The sequence below is a fragment of the Pongo pygmaeus genome, chromosome 17 (genome assembly GCF_028885625.2).
Source record: "Pongo pygmaeus isolate AG05252 chromosome 17, NHGRI_mPonPyg2-v2.0_pri, whole genome shotgun sequence".
NCBI lineage: Eukaryota > Metazoa > Chordata > Mammalia > Primates > Hominidae > Pongo > Pongo pygmaeus.
Window position 1 is genome coordinate 24,357,931 of NC_072390.2, and position 19,455 is coordinate 24,377,385.

General features: G+C 51.8%; 1 protein-coding gene across 1 annotated transcript in view; it reads left to right on the forward strand.

Annotated features, from left to right (window-relative positions):
* The first annotated feature begins 1,845 nt into the window (after positions 1-1,845).
* The window catches only part of IMPA2 (inositol monophosphatase 2), a 51,537-nt gene continuing 33,927 nt past the window's right edge, over positions 1,846-19,455 (forward strand). Inside the window, exon 1 of the mRNA XM_054461002.2 lies at positions 1,846-2,146. Coding sequence (XP_054316977.1) covers positions 2,051-2,146 — 96 coding nt within the window. The 5' untranslated portion in view covers positions 1,846-2,050. The remainder of the gene's footprint in view (positions 2,147-19,455) is intronic.

Below are 19,455 nucleotides of genomic sequence, written 5' to 3' on the forward strand. Positions count from 1 at the left end.
CTGGAGCGCAGTGGCGCCATCTCGGCTCACTGCAACCTCAGCCTCCCAGGTTCAAGGGATTCTCCTGTCTCAGCCTCCCGAGTAGCTGAGATTACAGGCACCTGCCACCACGCCCAGCTAATTTTTGTATTTTTAGTAGAGACGGGGTTTCACCTTTTTGGTCAGGCTGGTCTCGATCTCTTGACCTCGTGATCCGCCCGCCTCGGCCTCCTAAAGTGCTGGGATTACAGGCGTGAGCCACCGCACCCAGCCTCTGTCTTAAACATCATAAAAACATAAGAACCCAAAAAAGATGGAGGGGAGTGCGCCCTTAGCTGCCCCAAACTGGCACGGTGGGAGGCAGGGCAATTGGTCTCGTTTTCTGAGCCGTAGGATTAGAGCTCTGGGTGAGGCCAGAGTCCCTAAAGTTGTACCCATATCTGCGTGTTTGTATTTCCTGTTTGTAATTCCTCCTGTTTGTATTTTTTGTCTCTTATATGGTACACTTAAAGTTTCTCCACAAGGTGTTTCAACATAATCAAAAACTAAAAACGTTTAATTTCATTATTAGGTTAAGTGTGTAAAAAATGCCCCATCCAGGTTCTTGTACAAACTCCCATTATTCTCCCAGACTCCGAAGTGGCATTCCAGAATAATTTTACGTGGGTCAGCATCTTTTATAAAACGGGCAGGCAGAGCGGCTTATGAAATTAACCTTGGAAACCACGCGGCCACTCTTTCGGGAAATGCCTCCTATTTATGTTTACATGGGACAGCAAGAGAATCCAAGGTTGGAAAGGTCATTCCTCACTACAGAGGCTCATTGCAATCACACTTCCGTCTCCAAATTCGAGTTTTGGGTGTAAAGATTTTATAAAGCCCAGCCGCTGTCCTCGCAGTGTTTGGGGTTAGCGGAGGGAGAGCGTGTTTGCGACCAAACTTCCCGCGCGGGGCGGCCGCCTGCAGGAACACTGCGGCCTTGTGCGCTCGGCGGTCTGAGCTCCTGCGAGGCCGAGAACTACGCCCGGCGCCCAGCGGCCTCCGCGAACAAAAAGCGACCGGTCGGAAGGTGCTGGCCCAGCCGCCCCTGGCGCTCGAGCCCGAATCCGGCCACAGACCATGAAGGGACGCCCGGCGCCACGTGCGCGGGGATCCGCGGACGCTCCCCCGCACCTCCGGGGCTGGGCCGGCACCGCACGGGTCCACCCAGACAGTAGCTGCCCCGGGCCCCCAAAACAGCCGCTCCTAGCTCCTCCCTCCCAGCTCCGCGGTAGCCCAAGCCGCCCTCCGCGCGCGGGACCCAGAACAGTACCCAGCTCTGCACGAGCCCGGGGTGGGGCCTGTCTCAGCGCGCGGCGGTGGGGCGGGGCTTGGACACCCGCCGGGCTCAACTTGAGGGAGGCGGGGCTCGAGGCTCAGAGCAGTTGGACTTGGAGCCCGCTCCGCGCGCTGCGGGGCGGGGCACGGCGGAGCAGGGTTGGGTCCGCCCCGAGCGGGGGTGGTGATGCGACACCACAGGGGCGGGGCTGGAGGTAAAGCGCGGAGGGGGGAGGGACGAGGCTCGGCACTGATTTGTGTTCAGGGCTAGCCCAGAGGGGCGGGGCCAGGTATGGGGCGCAGCCGGGAGCGGGAGGGGCGGTGCAGGACGGGGCAGGGCACGGCGCGGGACGAGGCCAGGAGCAGCAACGGGTGCGGGGCGGGGCCGGGAGCGTCAAGGGGCGGGGAAGAGGGGGGAATGGGCGGGGCCGGGCTCTGCGAGGGGCGGGGTGTGGAGTGCAGAGCGGGGCCGGGCGCCGGAGCAAGGAGCTGAACGGGGAGCGGGGCGGGGAGCCGGGCGGGGCTCGGCACGGGGCGGGGCGGAGGGCGGGGAGCGGAAAGCAGGACGCGCGGCTACCGCGGCCCGCTGGCTGCCCTTCCCGCCAGCGCAGGTGTGGGACGGGCGGCGGACTAGGCGCAGAGCTGCGGGAGCAGGCACAGGGAGTGTGGAGCCTGGCGGCGGGACGGCGGGATCCGGTGGGAGCCGGAGTCCCGCCGAGGGGGGCTGGAGGTGGAGGGGCCCGGCGAGGCCGCGATGAAGCCGAGCGGCGAGGACCAGGCGGCGCCGGCAGCCGGCCCCTGGGAGGAGTGCTTCCAGGCGGCCGTGCAGCTGGCGCTGCGGGCAGGACAGGTGAGCGCCGCAGCTGGGCTCGGAACTCCGGGCGGAGCAGAAGCGCGTGGGCCTTGGGAGCCGCCTGGAGTGGCGGGGTCCTGGCGCGCAGCCGGCGGGCGCCCGGAGTCCGCACCCGAGGGCGCGGGGCGCGGAGCGGTGAAAGGAGCCTTTGTGCTGGTGTCCTGGACACACCTCCCGCGCCCTTCTCCAACCCTCGGAGCCCTGGCGGCGAGCCCCTCTGCTTTGGAGTTCAGCGGCTAACGTGACCTTTGCGTTTGAGTGAGTGGTCAGAATGTAGAAATCTCTCCAGGGCTAGCGTACAGGGCTGTTGATTTTTAAGGACCTATGAATGGATTCAGCTCGTGGTAGGAAGCCCGGGGCTAAGCCCCAACCGCGTGGGGATCTGGCTGGGCTGCCGTTTGATTGTCCTGGCTGCAGCATCCTAAACCCAAACTTACTCTGACCTACACCCTGAAAGTGGCTCCGCTCCGCGACGGCACGGACTCAGAGTTCAGGAGGAACTTGTTACACTGCCCGGAAGGATGAAAACCGAGCCGCAGAGCTACCGAAAACCAGCGAGCGGGGTTTAAAATGGAGTGCAGTTCCTCTCTTCTCTTTTTCATTTTTGTGATTGTTCCTTCCACTTTCCTTAGTACCTTTAGCAGTGCCTGACACACCGACAGTACTGGTAGGCAAGCGAGTGTTGGTTCTCCCAGGACTGTAAGATGGCTTACTCCATGTTTGCCTCTTAGGATGTGATTGTGAGCCGGGCGCAGTGGCTCACGCCTGTAATCCCAGCACTTTGGGAGGCCGAGGCGGGTGGACCACTTGAGGTCAGGAGTTCGAGACCAGCCTGACCAACATGGTGAAACCCCGTCTCTACTGAAAATACAAAATTAGCTGGGCATGGTAGCGCGTGCCTTAGTTCCAGCTATTTGGGAGGCTGAGGCAGGAGAATCACTTGAACCCGGGAGGCGGAGGTTGCAGTGAGCTGAGATCGTGCCATTGCACACCAGCCTGGGCAACAAGAGCGAAACTCTGTCTCAAAAAAAAAGGAAAGTGATTGTTTTCAGGGATTTGAGAAACAGGAGGTGTGCTGAGGGCAGATTGGCCTTTTATATTCAAACAGCATTTGTTTTCTTTTTTGAGGTCTGACAGTCCGAAAATGCTCTACAAGTTTCCCTAGATGTTAAAATCGGACTGTTACCAATCTTAAATTTGAAGTGAGTCGTCATAAAGTGGATAGTGCTTTACCTTGGTGCAAATCTCTAATCCTGTTTAAAAATTAATCTGCAATACTAAGTAGACACATTTGTTGTTGAAGGGCCTTCCTTCCCTTTGTCATTTTAAGGACCCAAGCCTCAGACTGTAAAGAATGAATGAATTTAAGAGTGTTGTGAAACTCCACCCTTTGACCTTTCCCTCCTGTAGGAAAAGGAGGACCCTAAACCTTCCTGCAAGGCAGATAAAACTTGTAGCTTCAGTGCAAGCGTTCTTCCTGGAAAGCAGATCTGCTGTGTGCATGGAACACGGGTTCTCCTTCCATCCTTCCCTGCCTCCCAGCTTTCCTTCCGGAGCAAGCATCAGCCAGATATTTAGGAACTTTTAGGTTCTACCGTAAAACTTTTCTTCCTTGAGGCAGTGAAAAGCCAGCTTAGGATTCAGACATTGCTGTGTAAACCCTGGCGAGCTAAGTTAGGAGTTTCTGTGGTTTTCAAATTTAGATCCTTGAAGAAACAGAAGATTTTAAAATTTTATGTTATTATTTAACAAATGTGCATAAAGAGCTTGCAATAGAGCAGGAACAGTTCTAAGGCTCCTATGACTTTTAACTTAAGAGATATTTTATGTCTTTGCAACTTGCCAACAACAAAAAAAGCTTTTTTTAAACGCTGGAGAGGGTTGCAATAAAGATGCTGCCATTAGGAGTCTGGTCAGGAAGCCCAGGCCGCCGGGGCTCCCCCTCAGGCATTATGCTGATGCTTCCTGCCTGCCGGGCAGTGCTGAGGGAATGGCCTGAAGGTTTGCTGCTGGGACAAACAGAAGCCACACAAGGTCATCGGAACCTGTGTAAAGGGGGACAGATTGTCTTCTAATGCAATCGGGGGCTGACTGGAGAAAACATATCCTTTAGCCAGATGACCTGGTTCGGGGTGTAAAGGTTGTGAGTGGTGATCCTTTTGGAGTTCTCCTTAGTGAAGAGCATTGGCAAAGTCGCAGGGGCCCCAGATGCCCACCCTTCACCAGCACCCAGCATTCTACCGCTCTGTTGTTCGCTGCTCTCAGCTGCCCCTGAGATGGAGTCTGGGTTCTAGATGCTGAAAGGTGAGGGAGCCAAAGGAGAGACCTTCCAAGAGATACAGGTGCACTGTCCTTTCTCTCTTAGACACTGGTTCCGCTCCAGGTGGCCCTGGAGAAGCTGCTTCCATTTCCCCTCTGCCCCAATCCTGGCAGGCTTCCCTGTCCCAGGCTCCCAATTCCGTCACCTGCCCCCTCCACGCTTCTGTACCACTCTTCCTTCCGTGTCCCTGGGGATCATCCCTGCCCTCCTAGTTCCAGCCACCCACACTGTGACGGGAGCCGCCTCCCTGGCTGTTGGGCTTTTGGGGAGGGAGTGACCACAGCCCCACCCCAAGTACAGATGACAGTATTCAGTGATGTGGATGGTTGTCATCTTTTGTGTGATGTGTGAACAGAAGTATTGAAGACAGCTCTGCCTTTCAAATCCCCCCGCGGAGTTGAACCAGCTTCTGTTGGGCCAGAAACTTAGACAATTTAGGGGGCCCTCTTTAAGAAAATACAAAATTTGCCAGGCATGGTGGCTCAAGCCTGTAATCCCAGCACTTTGGGAGGCTGAGGCTTGTGGATCACCTGAGGTCAGGAGTTTGAGACCAATATAGTGAAACCCCGTCTCTACTAAAAATACAAAAATTTTGGCCAGGCGCGGTGGCTCACGCCTGTAATCCCAGCACTTTGGGAGGCCGAGGCAGGCAAATCACAAGGTCAGGAGATCAAGACCATTCTGGCTAACACAGTGAAACCTCGTCTCTACTAAAAATACAAAAAATTAGCTGGGCGTGGTGGTGGGCGCCTGTAGTCCCAGCTACTCGGGAGTCTGAGGCAGGAGAATGGAGTGAACCCGGGAGGCGAAGTTTGCAGTGAGCGGAGATCGTGCCAGGCACTCCAGCCTGGGCGACAGAGCAAGACTCCATCTCAAAAAAAAAAAAATACAAAAATCAGTCAAGCGTGGTGGCACACGCCTGTAATCCCTGCTACTAAGGAGGCTGAGGCAGGAGAATCCCTAGAACCTGGGATGTGGAGGATGCAGTGGTGAGCCTAGATTGCACCACTGCACTCCAGCCTGGGTGATAAGAATGAAACTCTGTCTCAAAAAAAAAAAAAAAAAGAGAAAATACAAAACTACAAATTCAAACTTAGATATAAAAGTTATTTAGAATAAGAACAATCACATCTATAAATTTCTAAGATGCTAAGAAATACTGCAAATATCACGAAATACACAAAAATAACAGTTCTTTCACTGCTTCTCATACTTCCGTAATACTTTTTGCCCATTTTCTGGCTTCATACTGTTTGCATCTTTTGAATGACAATGATTTTGTAATATTTTATATGGGGAGAATAGAAAGATAAATTCAGCGTTTCCTGTTGCTTGGCTGATTGAAATTTATTACTGATAATTTAGAAAATTTAGGCTTCCAACTTGTTACTGGTAACAATTGGCCATATAAATTTTTAGGATGTCATCAAATTGAGAAACTTCTATGAAATTTTTTATACATTAGTTGTAAGTGAGTCTGTTTTTCACAGACTTGCTTCTGGCTCTGTGCAGTTGAAATCTGGTTTATTTGTGTGATCCACACATTTTCAGTGCTGGTGCCTGTGTCCACCTCACGTGCTCCTCTGGTCCTGTATGTTTTTGTCACCATGCCAGGTGTGTCGGCATGATGAACAGGAGAGTATGTCTGGAAGCCTTTTCTACACTGGATGGCTCTCAGTAACTTACAGAGAAATGTGACTGCAAACCCTATTGAAGCAAAGTTAGTTCATCTACTCAGCTTACCTTTAGCCCACACTGGCTGTATCCACGCCAGTGCCACCTGATGCAAAGTCTGATGGAGGGACAGTTTAAGTGGAAAGGCACAAGGTTAGATCTACAGTCAAAACAGCTGACTTTTGCCCATTACAAAAGGGGTTCGTTTACGGCTTTGTGAACACTTTATTAGGGTCCCTTGCAGGCAAGTGGGGGCCTTGATGCTTAAGGGTTATTAGCTTCACAGGAAATTCATCTCTGTTTACTTGTAACAAAATCAGGAGAAAGCAGAAAAAGAAAAACCCAGCACTGACCTTAGGACCACAGACTTCCCCCTTCTCTAGTTGGCCTTGCACACCCTTGCAGGTTATGCTTCCCGAGGCCCGGCCTTGCGAAGTGGGCCTGTTGTCCCCTTGTCCGGACAGATCTGGTCGCTCTGCTTGGTGTTTGCAAAACACGTTGCATTTTCTTGCCTTTCTTCTGGCTTATGGAGTATGCAAACCATTCCCTGTCTCCAGAGCCCGGCTCCTGAGCCCCTTCCTTCATGGACCGCTTCTCAGGTGGCCTTCCCTGTCTTTCCAGTGCCCCACCTGGTCCTGCTGAGCTGGCAGTCGTCACGACTTTATTTATCCTTGCCTGGTGGTGTGCCCTCCACACAGTGGGTCCTTGGAATATGAATACTTTTCTGTCTACCTCTGGCTCTTCAGGACAGAAGGCACATTGGTGGGCTCTGGACCCATGTCCCCACTTGTCCATCTGGCTTTACCAACACAATGTTGTTTTGATTTGTGATTTTTCTTTTTGCTGGTTATTCACACCGGGAATTTAAAGAGTGAAGTAACACTGAAAGCACATGATGAAGAACAGCAGCACCCGGCCCGTGCTCCCCACCCCTTGTCCTGTGTCCAGAGTCCCTGTTCTCAATTTTCTGAGAGTTACACCCATTTCTAAGTAATACGCTTCTGTCATGCTTTCTTGAGTTGTTCATTGTTGACAGAATTATTCTGTGTTACGCTGTGTAGCGGCCCTGCCAATGTGGTTCCGTGGGCGTCCATGTCCACGTTCGGATGGCTGTGCAGATGTAACTCATGGTTCAGCCCAGCAGTGTATTCCTTTCTTTCTAATCAACTTGTATTTTCGTTAAAGTTAAAGAATGTTTTGTTTTGTTTTGCATTTGTCTAATTTTTTGTGTACCTATTGTGAGCCATCCATCTTCCCAGCAGGATTTTTCATGATGTCCTTGGTGTGGTCACACTCCTTGGGTCACTGCTGTGGAGCAGTGCTTCTCCAGCTTTGGCTGTGTTGGAAGCCCAAGAGGGCTTATTAAGGCAAATGGGGTCCCACTGCAGGGTTTCTCATTCACTAGGTCTGGAGTGGGCACCAGAATACGCATTTCTAACATTCCCAGCTGACATAGATGCTGCTAGTCTGGAGTGGCACTATGGGAACTTCTGCTACATGGTATTTTATTATGTGAGTACATCACTATTCATTCAACTGTTTTATTTATTTTTTATTTTTATTTTTATTTTTTGAGACGACGTCTAGCTCTCTCGCCCAGGCTGGAGAGCAGTGGCGTGATCTTGGCTCACCAAAACCACCGCCTCCCGGGTTCAAGCAATTCTCCTGCCTCAGCCTCCCGAATAGCTGGGTCTACAGGCATGCGCCACCATGCCTGGCTAATTTTTGTATTTTTAGTAGAGACGGGGTTTCACCATATTGGCCAGGCTGATCTAGAACTCCTGACCTCAAGTCATCCACCCGCCTTGGCCTCCCAAAGTGCTGGGATTGCAGGCACGAGCCACTGCACCTGGCCTCATTCAACTCTTGAGCAAACTGGATAATGTCCAGTTTGGAGTTAATACGGATAATGTTGCTGTGAAGTTTCTTGCACATGTCTTTTGATTATGTATGCATTTCTGTTGGGGATTTATTAATAGTAGGAGTAGAATCGCTGTGTCATTGGGAATGTAAATTCTGCCAAGTAATTCTCTAAAGAGGATGTACCAAGTTACACTCCACCCTGCAGTGTGTGAGGGTTCCCATTTCCCCACGTCTTCCACAACACGTGGTATGGTCTGTCTTTTATATTGTAGCCATTCTGATGGGCTTGAGGTGGTATTTTATTGTAGTTTTAATATGCATTTCTTAGATAATTAATGAACTTAAATGCACATGTTTATTGGCTTTTTTTTTTTTTTGAGACAGAGTCTTGCTCTGTCGCCCAGGCTGGAGTGCAGTGGTGTGATCTCAGCTCACTGCAACCTCCGCTTCCCGGGCTCAAGCAATTCTCCTGCCTCAGCCTCCTGAGTAGCTGGGATTACAGGCATGTGCCACCACGCCTGGCTAATTTTTGTATTTTTAGTAGAGATGGGGTTTCACCATGTTGGCCAGGCCGGTCTTGAACTCCTGACCTCATGTGATCCACCCACCTTGGCCTCCCAAAGTGCTGGGATTACAGGCGTGAGCCACTGTGCCCAGCTGTTTATTGGCTTCTTCGATACTATTTGCTTTTAAAATGATGGTAATAACACATTGATTATAAATTTATTCATCCAACAAAGAATCATTGAACAACTCAGGAGAGGACTTTAGCCTTTTTACTCTGAGTGTGAGGGGAGATTTGGGGCAGAGTCTTGTGTGGGGCTTTATAGGACTCTATATAGGGGACCACCCTGGCTGCCGCATGAGGTCTTGTGTGGGACACTAGGGGGACCAGAATCAGGTACCTGATAGGAAGCCACATGAGAAATGAGGGTGGATTTGACTGGGGTGCAGTGAAGAAGGTGGTGAAGAAGATTAACTTTGAAGGCTGAGGTGACAGGGTTTGCCTGTGAGTTGGATGTGGTGTGTGAGAGAAAGAGAGGCGCCAAGGGTGACTTCAGGGGTTTAGGCCTGAAAAGCTGGTTGAATGGATTTGCCACTTCCCGAGATGGCAAAACTGCAGGAGGAACAGGTTTGGAGCTGGGAGTCGAGTGTTCTCTTCTGCGCAGGTTAAGCTTAAATTGCCAGTAGATTTCTTATTTTATTTTTTTGAGACAGGGTATTGCTTTGTTTCCTTGGCTGGAGTGCAGTGGTGCAATCACAGCTTCTACCTCCTGGGCTCAAGTGATTCTCCCACCTCAGCCTCCTGAGTAGCTGGAACTACAGGCATGCGTCACCATGCCTGGATAATATGTATTTTTTAATTTTTTGTAGAGACAGGGTTTCACTCAGTGGAGATGTTGGATTTGCACCCAAGCTGACGGCAGAGATGCAGTGTGGAAGTCATGTTCCTGGAGATGGTATTTAGGGCCATGTCCCGGACAGGAGGAGAGCAGGCTTGGCCACTGATGGGCTTTGCCGTTGGATGAGCCCAGATCAGGCTCCCATTTTCCTCCTTGGGAGCCTCACAAATGCCAGTTTGTGGAGGTCATTTCTGAAGTGGTTCATTTCTCCAGAAAAGGCTTCCCCGCTCTTCCTTCCTGGGCTGAGCGCAACTGTCGCTGGAGGAAGAGGAGGCAGGAGGGGGAGAGGAGGCGGTGGTGATGGCCTCCAGCTCCTGCCTCGCCTGGTCCACGCCTCCAGTGTTTGCTTAGCTCTGCAGGGTGGAGTCAGCCTACATGAGAAATTCGAAAACTCACCAACATTTCAAACATCAGCAGAGACAGAATTCTTGTGAGACAGCAGCTGGCAGGCACAGAGTAGCAGCTGTCCCTTTGGTGGGGTGGGGGTCGGCACATGGTCTCCAAGAGTCCGAGGCCCACTGTTCCTGAGCCTGTCTGAGAGATCCCTATCATTTCCTACCCGTTTTGCTAACAAAAGCTGTCTGAGAAGAAGGGGGAGGGCAGAAGGCACTGCCCTTGCCTCTGGGCAGCCTCATCCCAGCCCTTGGCACTCCAGGGTGCCAGTGAGGTCCCACCTGTGCCTCCTTAAGGAGAGGCTGGTAGAGGGCTCATCCCCATGGGGAGAGTGAGTCCTGGACTCTGTGGCCCTGAGATTGTCACTTGCTCACCCAAATGAAGCACTGCATAGGGGAGATTACTGTCTTTGGAGTTTGGGGCAGGAGGGTGGATGAAATCACTCAGCCAGAGGATGAAGAGGCTGCTAGTGAGATACAGGTCCCCTCCGTGAGCTTTGGGGGTGGAGGAAGGCAGGAGCTCAAAGGCATGGGGAGCTGAGACATTGAGAAGGAGAAGGGAGTTCCGGAGTTTAGGCCCCTCCCTCTCTCCTGGGCCCAAAGGAGACAGGAGCCTGGAGCCTGGTTTGCGTCTTCTCTCTTCTGTGGGAGGTGAGGGAAGGCCTTGGTCTCTAGGCTGAGCCAGTCTCAGGATCCTGTGTCCGCTGTCCCAGCTCTGCCCTAGCCGGCCATGAGCGCTACAGGAGGCCTTCTGCAGACTGGCGCCCTGCCCCTGGGCTCGCCTCTCATGTGAGATGGAGGAGGTGCAGACCTGGCCAGTCACTGCAGTGTGCAGGGGGACTGGGAGGCCATCCCAGCGCCCGGGATGTGGACAGCTTCCTGGAAGAAGTCACAGCTGAGTGTGTCTTTAGAAAGAAAAGCAGGAGTCAGCTAGGAAAGTTAAGTGATGGGCTTGGGGAGGGGAGAGAGAAGAGGAGGGGTCGGGGCCAATAGAGAAGATGAAAAGCAGAAGAGGCAAAAGAACACAGCACCAAGGACCTGCAAGAAATGCACTTTGGCTGAAGTTTGAGGTGGGAGAGGTCAGGACTTGGGGGCCCTGTGTGGAGGGCAGAGTTGCAGGTGGGTGTCCTGCTCGAACTGATGGGGTGTGGCCCTTGGGGGCTGTGAGTTGGGGTGGACTTGATGATGAGTCGTACATTGAGGGAGACGTAGGAATAAAGGACTTCTGGGTTTCTGGCTCATGCAGCTGGCTGGCTCTCATTGCTTTTGAGAGAAATGTGAGCTGGAGAGGGATTAGGAAGTAATCAGTTGTGACGGCTCCAGCTGTGGGGTCGGCTCTGTTGAGCGATGGTGGACTTGGACTGTGGTGCTGGGAACCCCTTCCCTGTACCTTATAGCTGCAGGGCCTTGGGCAACTTTCTCCATTTCTTTGTGCCTCCGTTTCCTCATCTTTAACATGGAGAATAATTTTTGCTGTCCTCAGAGTTACTGTGTGGAGTAAATGTACATGTGAACTGCTCAGAACAGCACGGGGCAGAGGAAGCGCTCTGTAAGCTTGAGCTCAGGCCGTGGAGCTGGGCAGGGTGTGAGGTGGAGGCCATCTCCAGGAAGCTCAGCTGCTGCAGGCAGGTCTGAGGGCTCGCAGACACCCACTTTCAGGGAATGGTGGGAGGGAGATGAGCCGGAGCATGGTGGGGAGATAGGAGGAAAGCCACTAGAGGAGGCAGGGGCCATAGGCCACGGGCCCTGCAACATGGGGAATGCAGCTGGGATGTGGGTGACAGGTGGCTGCTGGCTTTGGTGTGAGAGGTGCCAGTGCCTTGTCAGGGCGGAGGGTGACTAGACATCAAGGTGAGGGGAAATATAGCCACGAGACTAAAGGAGGCGTTGAGGATTCGAGAGCTTGAGGTGGGCTGGCCTGGGAGCCACGTCTGCTTGGACCAGCTCCTCCTCTTCCTCCCAGGGTTGAGGTTGTACAGAGATTTGTGATGCATCAACAGCTGTGAACTGCTGACCACATGTGCCACATGACACCATGTGATAGGCATGTTATTACCTGGGTACCTGATGAACTGTTAGGTTTTATTGATTGTCACATGTATCAGGTTCTGCAGAGAAACAGGACCAGCAGGAGGTCCAGTCTGCGGGGTGGGCTGGCAGCTGGAGACCCAGAGAGACAGCTGATGTTCCAGTTCGAAGGCCATAGGGCAGGAAGAGTTGTTCATGTGGACAGAGTCCCACGGCCATTTGCCGAGAACCCCCTCTTGGGGGAGGGTCAGCCTCTTCATTCTGTTTGGGCCCTCAGCTGATTGGACAAGTCCTGCCCACAGGAAGGAGGGGGATCTATTTTCCTGATTAAGATGCTGATGCCCTTGCAGAAACACCCAGAACAATTTTTTTTTTTTTTTTTTGAGATGGAGCCTTGCTCTGTCTCCCAGGATGGAGTGCAGTGGCGTAATCTTGGCTCACCGCAACCTCCACCTCCTGGGCTCAAGCGATTCTCCTACCTCAGCCCCCTGAGTAGCTGGGATTATAGGCGTGTGCCAGCACACCCAGCTAATTTTTGTATTTTTAGTAGAGACGGTTTCCCCATGTTGGCCAGGCTGGTCTCGAACTCCTGACCTCGGGTGATCTGCCTGCCTCGGCCTCCCAGTGCTGGGATTACAGGCATGAGCCACCACGCCTAGCCCAGACCAATGTTTGACCAAGTATCTGCGCTTCCCATAGCTCAGTCAAGTTGACACATAAAATTAACCATCACAACACATTCACTTGTGTTGCAGTAGATCTGGAAGCATAAACATGGGGCGTGTTGTCAGGTGCACACCTCTAGTGGCCACATCTTCCTGACCTGACAGAGGGAAAGACACATCTCCTATTAAAACCGCACTCTGGCAAGGCTCCAGTGTGCTGCTCTGTGGATGATGTACAGGGCCTGGGTTCCAGAGCACATGCCAGCTGCCCTGCAGTGACAGGCATAAAGGTCGGATGGGGACAGGAGCACAAGAACAAGATGGGGTGAGACAGGAAAGCTATTTGGACGTCCCCGTGAATATGTTAGCCTAGGATGTCTCTGAAGCTGGAGTTGATGGTGACCTTTCCTTTTAGATTTGAAATTCAGGCTTCAGTGACTTCAGGCCCATATTTTATATGTTATACATTAACAGAATGCTACTGGAAGGAGAGACCCAAGCCAGGGGGGGGTCTGTGAAGTGCATGCTTAGTTAGCGAGTAGCTGAAAAACATTAATTAAAAACCAGGATACCTAACTCATTGCTGGTGGAGTGAGAGTGTTTAAAATCTCTAAGACTGAGGGAAAATAGCCGTGGTAAAGGGGTTCAGCGGGAACTTACCTGGCAACCCCATGTGCTCCCCCACCCTGTGGATGTGATCCTGGCTAAAGGGCAGGGCTGCTTGAGTCTTGCTTACTGATTTTAGAAATACAGCACTTTTTCTCACCTTTTCTCTTAGCATAGGACAATTTGTGAATTAAACTTTTCTTAACCCAGTATTTTAGCATCCTATTTGCAACTTGTACATTGTTTGTACGGTAGATTCTTATTTTTTGTAAAAATACAAAAATTAGCTGAGAAAGTCATTAGATTTTCTCAGATACATGTTCTCACAACTGATACTGGTGAGGTTCTGTGTGTAAATAAGTTTGTGGACCAAGACCTTTTCATACAATACCTCATGTGATTCCTAAAACAACCCAATGTGTTAGATATACTGTTATTACAGAAGAGGAAATGAAGGCCATGAGAACCCATAAAATTTGAATTTAGAGCTGTCTGATTCTGGAGGGTACTTTATCCCTCTCTACTCCCACTGATGTTATGAAACTACTGAAAACAAGAATTACATCCTGGAAGGGAATTTTTCATACGCATCTTCTTCATGAAGAGCTACAGGACAAGGCTTCTGACTTTTTTAGGTTAGCTTGGTGTCATTGTCTGTTGGTGACTGAAGGAAGCTAGCTGGCGCAGCCCCCATGTGTGCAAGGCCCCCGAGTACACCTGATAGAGCCCCATCTGGTGCATATGGGTGCATTTCGCTGGCATCAGCACCCTGCCCGGGGTGAGGGTAGTTCCTGGAGCTACTGGGATGAAATGCAGAGCTCCCAACCTGGAGGAGTGCATGGCCCAGTGGAGGGGACAGGGCAGTGACCAAGTACAGTGGGCTGTGCAGTAGCTGACCCAGGAAGAAGGGGCCTCAGCCAGGGCAGTGGGCGGACGGCCACACGGGCGACCTCCTGGAGGAGCTGTGCTGGAGTAGATGGAGGCTGAGAGCACAGACAGGCAGGAGGTGGCCAGGGATGTCATTGCAGGCACCAGGGATCGTGTCCAAAGACATGGAGGTACAGGAGGGAGGACACTCGAGGGGGCTTGAGCCTGGCATGGGGCATGCTGCCCTGGCTGGGTGTGAAGGGCCTTGCACACCTGACGCAAGACAGCAGCCCGATTGTGAGGCCAGGTCTAGTGGAAGAGGCTGGCCACAGGGTCACCTGCCCTGCCGGTAGGAGGTACAGGCATGTTCGAGCCCCATGGCCTTCCTTGTGACATACTCACAAAGAAAGTCGTCAGAGAAACTGCAATAATAAATATTAATAAAAGCAGAAAGCAGTTAATATTTTAAAAGATTATGAAGGCTGGGTGTAGTGGCTCACGTCTTAATCCCAGCACTTTGGGAGGCCGAGGCGGGAGGATCACTTGAGGCCCGGAGTTTGAGACCAGCCTTGGCAATATTGTGAGACCTCACCTCTACAAAATAAAAATAAAAATGATCCGGGCGTGGTGGCGCATGCTTGTAGTTGCAGCTACTGGGGAGGCTGAGGCGCGAGGATTGCTTGAGTTCCGGAGGTCAAGACTACAGTGAGCCAGGATTGCGCTACTGCACTCCATCTGGGGCAACAGAGAGAGACCCTGTCTCAAGAGAAAAATAACAACAGAGCATAACACGACACAGCATCCTGCCTCTGAATCCACTCTTCCCGCTCTGTAACCCATGACTTGGCCCTGTTTTCCTGGCAGACACACCCAGATTGCAGCATTCTCCAAGCTGCGCCAAGGGCCCCCAGCACCCGCCTCCTCCACACACACAGCTGTGTATGTTTTGAATGTGGAAAACTGAGTGTATAAATACCAGTGAGCTTAGATAAGGTGACACAAAAGGACATATTACAAAATCTTCTAGCATTTAGTTAACTGTGATCTCAGTGTGCAGCAGCCAAGGACTCTTTATGCATTCACTCAGCAGGTGTTCCTGGAGACCCCCATGAGGCAGCCCCCATGTAGGGTTCACCATGGCCTGTTGGAGGTGGACAGAGACAGAGAGGGTAGGGTTCCTTACCCAGGCTGGTTGAGCAGACATATGGAGTGATAAGTGCTGTGGGTACCAGTTGGTGGCTTGTGTAAGTGCTGTAGTCACAGTTGGGTGAGTGCCCCTCTGCCCACAGAAGCTGGAGGCTCCTCATGTGGAAGGTGATGTTTGAACTGAGTCATAAAGGAGGACAGTGGGCTGGCTGAGGCGGTTCCATCAGGAGACCCAGGGTTAATGATTCCGTGTGACAGGGCCATGGTATTCTCAGAGCTCGGAGGGGAGGGGAGGGGAGCTGAGAAAGGGGTCGGGGAAGGCCCGCAGCTGCTGGGTTGATGGTTTGTTTGGTTTCTTCACAGAGGCCAGTAAGAGGAGCAGGGGAAGTCTAGTTAGTAAGAGGTATGGGGTGGGGTGGTCTGCTCCACGAAGTCACCCAGGGACCCAGCTTCGTCCTCCCTTGTTGCTCCGAGGTGTTCTCTTCCTGCATGGGCAGCACGATGCCTACTTTGTAGCCCTTGGCGAGGGGGAATGGGACACGAGGAAGTGCAAGGCAGTATCCTTTTGAGGATGTGACTCGGAAGTTGCAGGTCTTGCTTCCAGTCCCATCCTCTGGGGCAGAACTTGGTGCTGAGGCCACACGTATCTGCATGGCGTGCAGATTGCGAGTCAGCTCTGTGCTTGCTCGAACTTGGGGGTTCTGTTCCTAAAAGGAAGAAGGGGAGACTGGACGTTTGGGGTCAAATGGCCTCTGCTACAAGGGCAAATCTGGAAGCTATTGTATGCTCCCTTCAGGGGTTTTGACTTTATCCACATAGTGACAGGGCGCCACCAAGTGCTCTGCTGGGGAGACGCATGGTCACCATGAGTGTTTTAGGAAGTGCGTCTGGCTGTGCCGGGAGAGTGGGTCTGAGTGCAGGAATCAGATCTGGTCTAGCTCTAGGAGGTGGGACTTGTGGATGGAAGCACTGGATCTTTTCAGCAGGGCAACCAGAAAAACAGCCAAACAGAAGGACCTGAGTGGTCAGCACTCACATAGACACTAGTGTTCCAGTTTGGAAAAATGTTACAGTCTATTCAAGCAGCCCGATGTGTGTTTTATTCATTCTTTCAAAGAACTCTGTGTACCTGCTGTATGTGTATCTGCTGAATGCCAGGGAGCATTCCTGATGCTAGGGGTACAGAAGGGAAGCAGAAAGAGCTCTGCCCTCAGAAGCCTCTGCCTGGGAGAGACAAACAGTCAACAACAAAACAGACAGGAAGGACGAAGGGAAGCAGAAAGAGCTCTGCCTTCCGAGCTCCTGCCTGGGAGAGACAGTCAAAAACAAAACTGACCGGAAGGATGGTTTCAGATCAGATACGATAAGTTGTAGAAGGATCAGAAAACAGGAAGTCCTTGGGGCAGAAACAGATTTGGTTAGGATCAGTGAGAAAACCCCAGAGCACAGCAGGAGAGCAACTGGGGGCTGACCTGTCGGAGGTGAGCTGTGAAGGACTGGCCCTGGGATTTGGGATTTGGAGTTTCCCAAGGGCCCTGGGGTCTGGGATGTGTTCTGTGAGCAGCGGGAAGCCATTGGATCATTTTCTGCAGTAAAGTGATGTGATATAATTGGTGTCTGAAAATTCCCCATCCAGTTGCTGCGCAGAGGCTGCAGGGGTGGACAGGTGGAATACCATCCACCCTTGCAGGTAGCTTTACGGCTGTTCCCCATGTGGGGATGCTACAAGCATGGAGTAAAGCCACTGTCTTCTCGGGTGGTGGTCCTGGGTTCAAAACCCACCACCGCCTGCCCACCCCGCCTGCTGAGGTGGAACATCCTGGTCTCCTAGTGGGTCTGTTCACATGGGGGTGTGGGAACCTGCTCTAGCTCCATGCCACTGAAGTGAGCACCCCTGCATCGGGTCACCATACAGCTTGCCAGAAATGCAGCTCTCAGACCCCAGTCAGACCTGTGCAGCACAGTCTGCCCTTCCTCGAGATCCCAGAGGCTCTGCTGCCATATCCTCTCTGGGGCTGTGTCCCCTGGTTAGGCTGCCTTTCTCACCCCAGCTCTATGCACACACTCCCCACAAACCCACACCACACCAACACACACACACACACACACCCAGAAATCCATACACACCCAGAGATATACACAGAGACACATATACCCTGCATCTTCCCACACCACACCGATACACACACACCCAGATATAGACATACAGACACACCCTGCATTCTCTCACACCACAGCAACACACACACACACACCCAGAGATACACACAGAGACACACACCCTGACTCTCCCCATACCGCATGAACACACACTTACAGGTACACAACAGAGACACACACACACCAGGAATCACCGTGGCCATACACGAGACAAGGTTTGTGCCGAAGGCCTGTCTGGCCAGCTCAGGGTTGAGGGTCTTGGACCATGGGCAGGTGCTACGGGAGCCACATGTGAGGAGTGTGAGATTCACAGACAAGGCCTGTGGAGCTTGATTTGTTGAGAGTGCTGTGTGCAAATTGGTGATTTGAGAAAATTGACCTGGTGGCAATGAGCAGGAACTGGGAAACCCTGGCCAGAGGCAAGGCCTGGGCAGTGGGAGCTGGAGGTTGTCATAGGAATATGAAGTCCTGGAGTTAGGGCTACCCAGTGGATATGGCTATGTGGACGCTAGATGCTTTTTTTGGTATGACCTATCACATTCTGAATTTTCTATAACATATATCTGTTATTTTTGCAACCAAGATTAAAACAAAAACTGCCTCGGCTCCGTACAGGGTGGGCCAGCTCTGGGATGCAGGCAGTGAGAAGAGCAGGCAGCCCCGTGTGGGGAGGAGCACGTGGGAGGCTGAGTTTCAGGGGCTCCTGCCTGTTCTGTAGAATTCCGCGTGTGCTTCTTCTGGCAGCACAGGGCCTGGCATGAGCAGGTCCTTGGTGTGTGCTTATCAGAAGACGTGATGGATGTCACGTCTGGTTAACTGGCCAATTGATGGTCCTTTTGAGAGAAATACAGGATTTTGGGATGTAGCTAGTTTTGGAAGAAGGCTCTGAGTTCGTTTTTAGGTGCCCTGACTTTGTCATCATGATGAGGGAGACACCAAGTTGTTAAGACAGACAGAAATGGGCAAGAGCTGGGCGCGGTGGCTTACGCCTGTCATCCCAGCACTTTTGGAGGCAGCGGTGGGAGGATCGCTTGAGCCCAGGAGTTTGAGACCTGCCTGGCTAACATAGCAAGACCCTGTCTCTTCAGAAAATAAAAAATTAGCTGGGTGCAGTACCATGTGCCTGTAGTCCTAGCTACTGGGGAGGCTGAGGTGGGAGGATCACTTGAGCCCTGGGGTTTGAGGTTACTGTGAGCTGTGATTGTGACACCACACTTCGGCCTGGGTGGCAGAGAGATCCAGTCTGTAAAACAAAACAAAACAAAACAAAAAGGAAAAGAAAGGCCTGGGCTGGACCAGAACTGGTCCCTCTGGAGTTGTCCAGGGACTGATTAGCCACTCTTTATCCCTTCCTGTTTGGGTTTTCCTGGGGTTCTTGGGACCATCCCAGTCCTTGTTCCTATGTTTAGCTGCGATGGGTTTAGACCAGTGTGTTGGCAGCTTGCACAGCTGCGGAGCCTGTGTCGGAGCTCAGCCCTGTGGATCCTTGCATGAACTCTGAGACAGCTGATGCTGCTCCAGCCCAGAGCGCAGTGAGAGCTGGCCATGGTTCCTGAAACACAGTTTAGCTCTCCCGGGTTTCTCAGTGGGAACATTTACAGTCAGATTCGAGGGCATATCCCATTTCATGGGATAAAGTGAATTAGGGAAAATAAGCTTTTACTTTACACTGAAATCTAAATTTGAATTCATGGGATTATACGGGGCACAGGTGTGTAACATGATCTTGTTTTGGGCAGTTCTTTATTTTTATTTTTATTTCTTTTTAATTTTTTTTTTTTTTTAGTATTTATTGATCATTCTTGGGTGTTTCTCGGAGAGGGGGATGTGGCAGGGACATAGGATAATAGTGGAGAGAAGGTCAGCAGATAAACAGGTGAACAAAGGTCTCTGGTTTTCCTAGGCAGAGGTCCCTGCAGCCTTCCGCAGTGTTTATGTCCCTGGGTACTTGAGATTAGGGAGTGGTGATGACTCTTAACGAGCATGCTGCCTTCAAGCATCTGTTTAACAAAGTGCATCTTGCACTGTCCTTAATCCATTCAACCCTGAGTTGACACAACACATGTTTCAGAGAGCATGGGGTTGGGGGTGAGGTTATAGATTAACAGCATCCCAAGGCAGAAGAATTTTTCTTAGTACAGAACAAAATGGAGTCTCCTATGTCTACTTCTTTCTACACAGA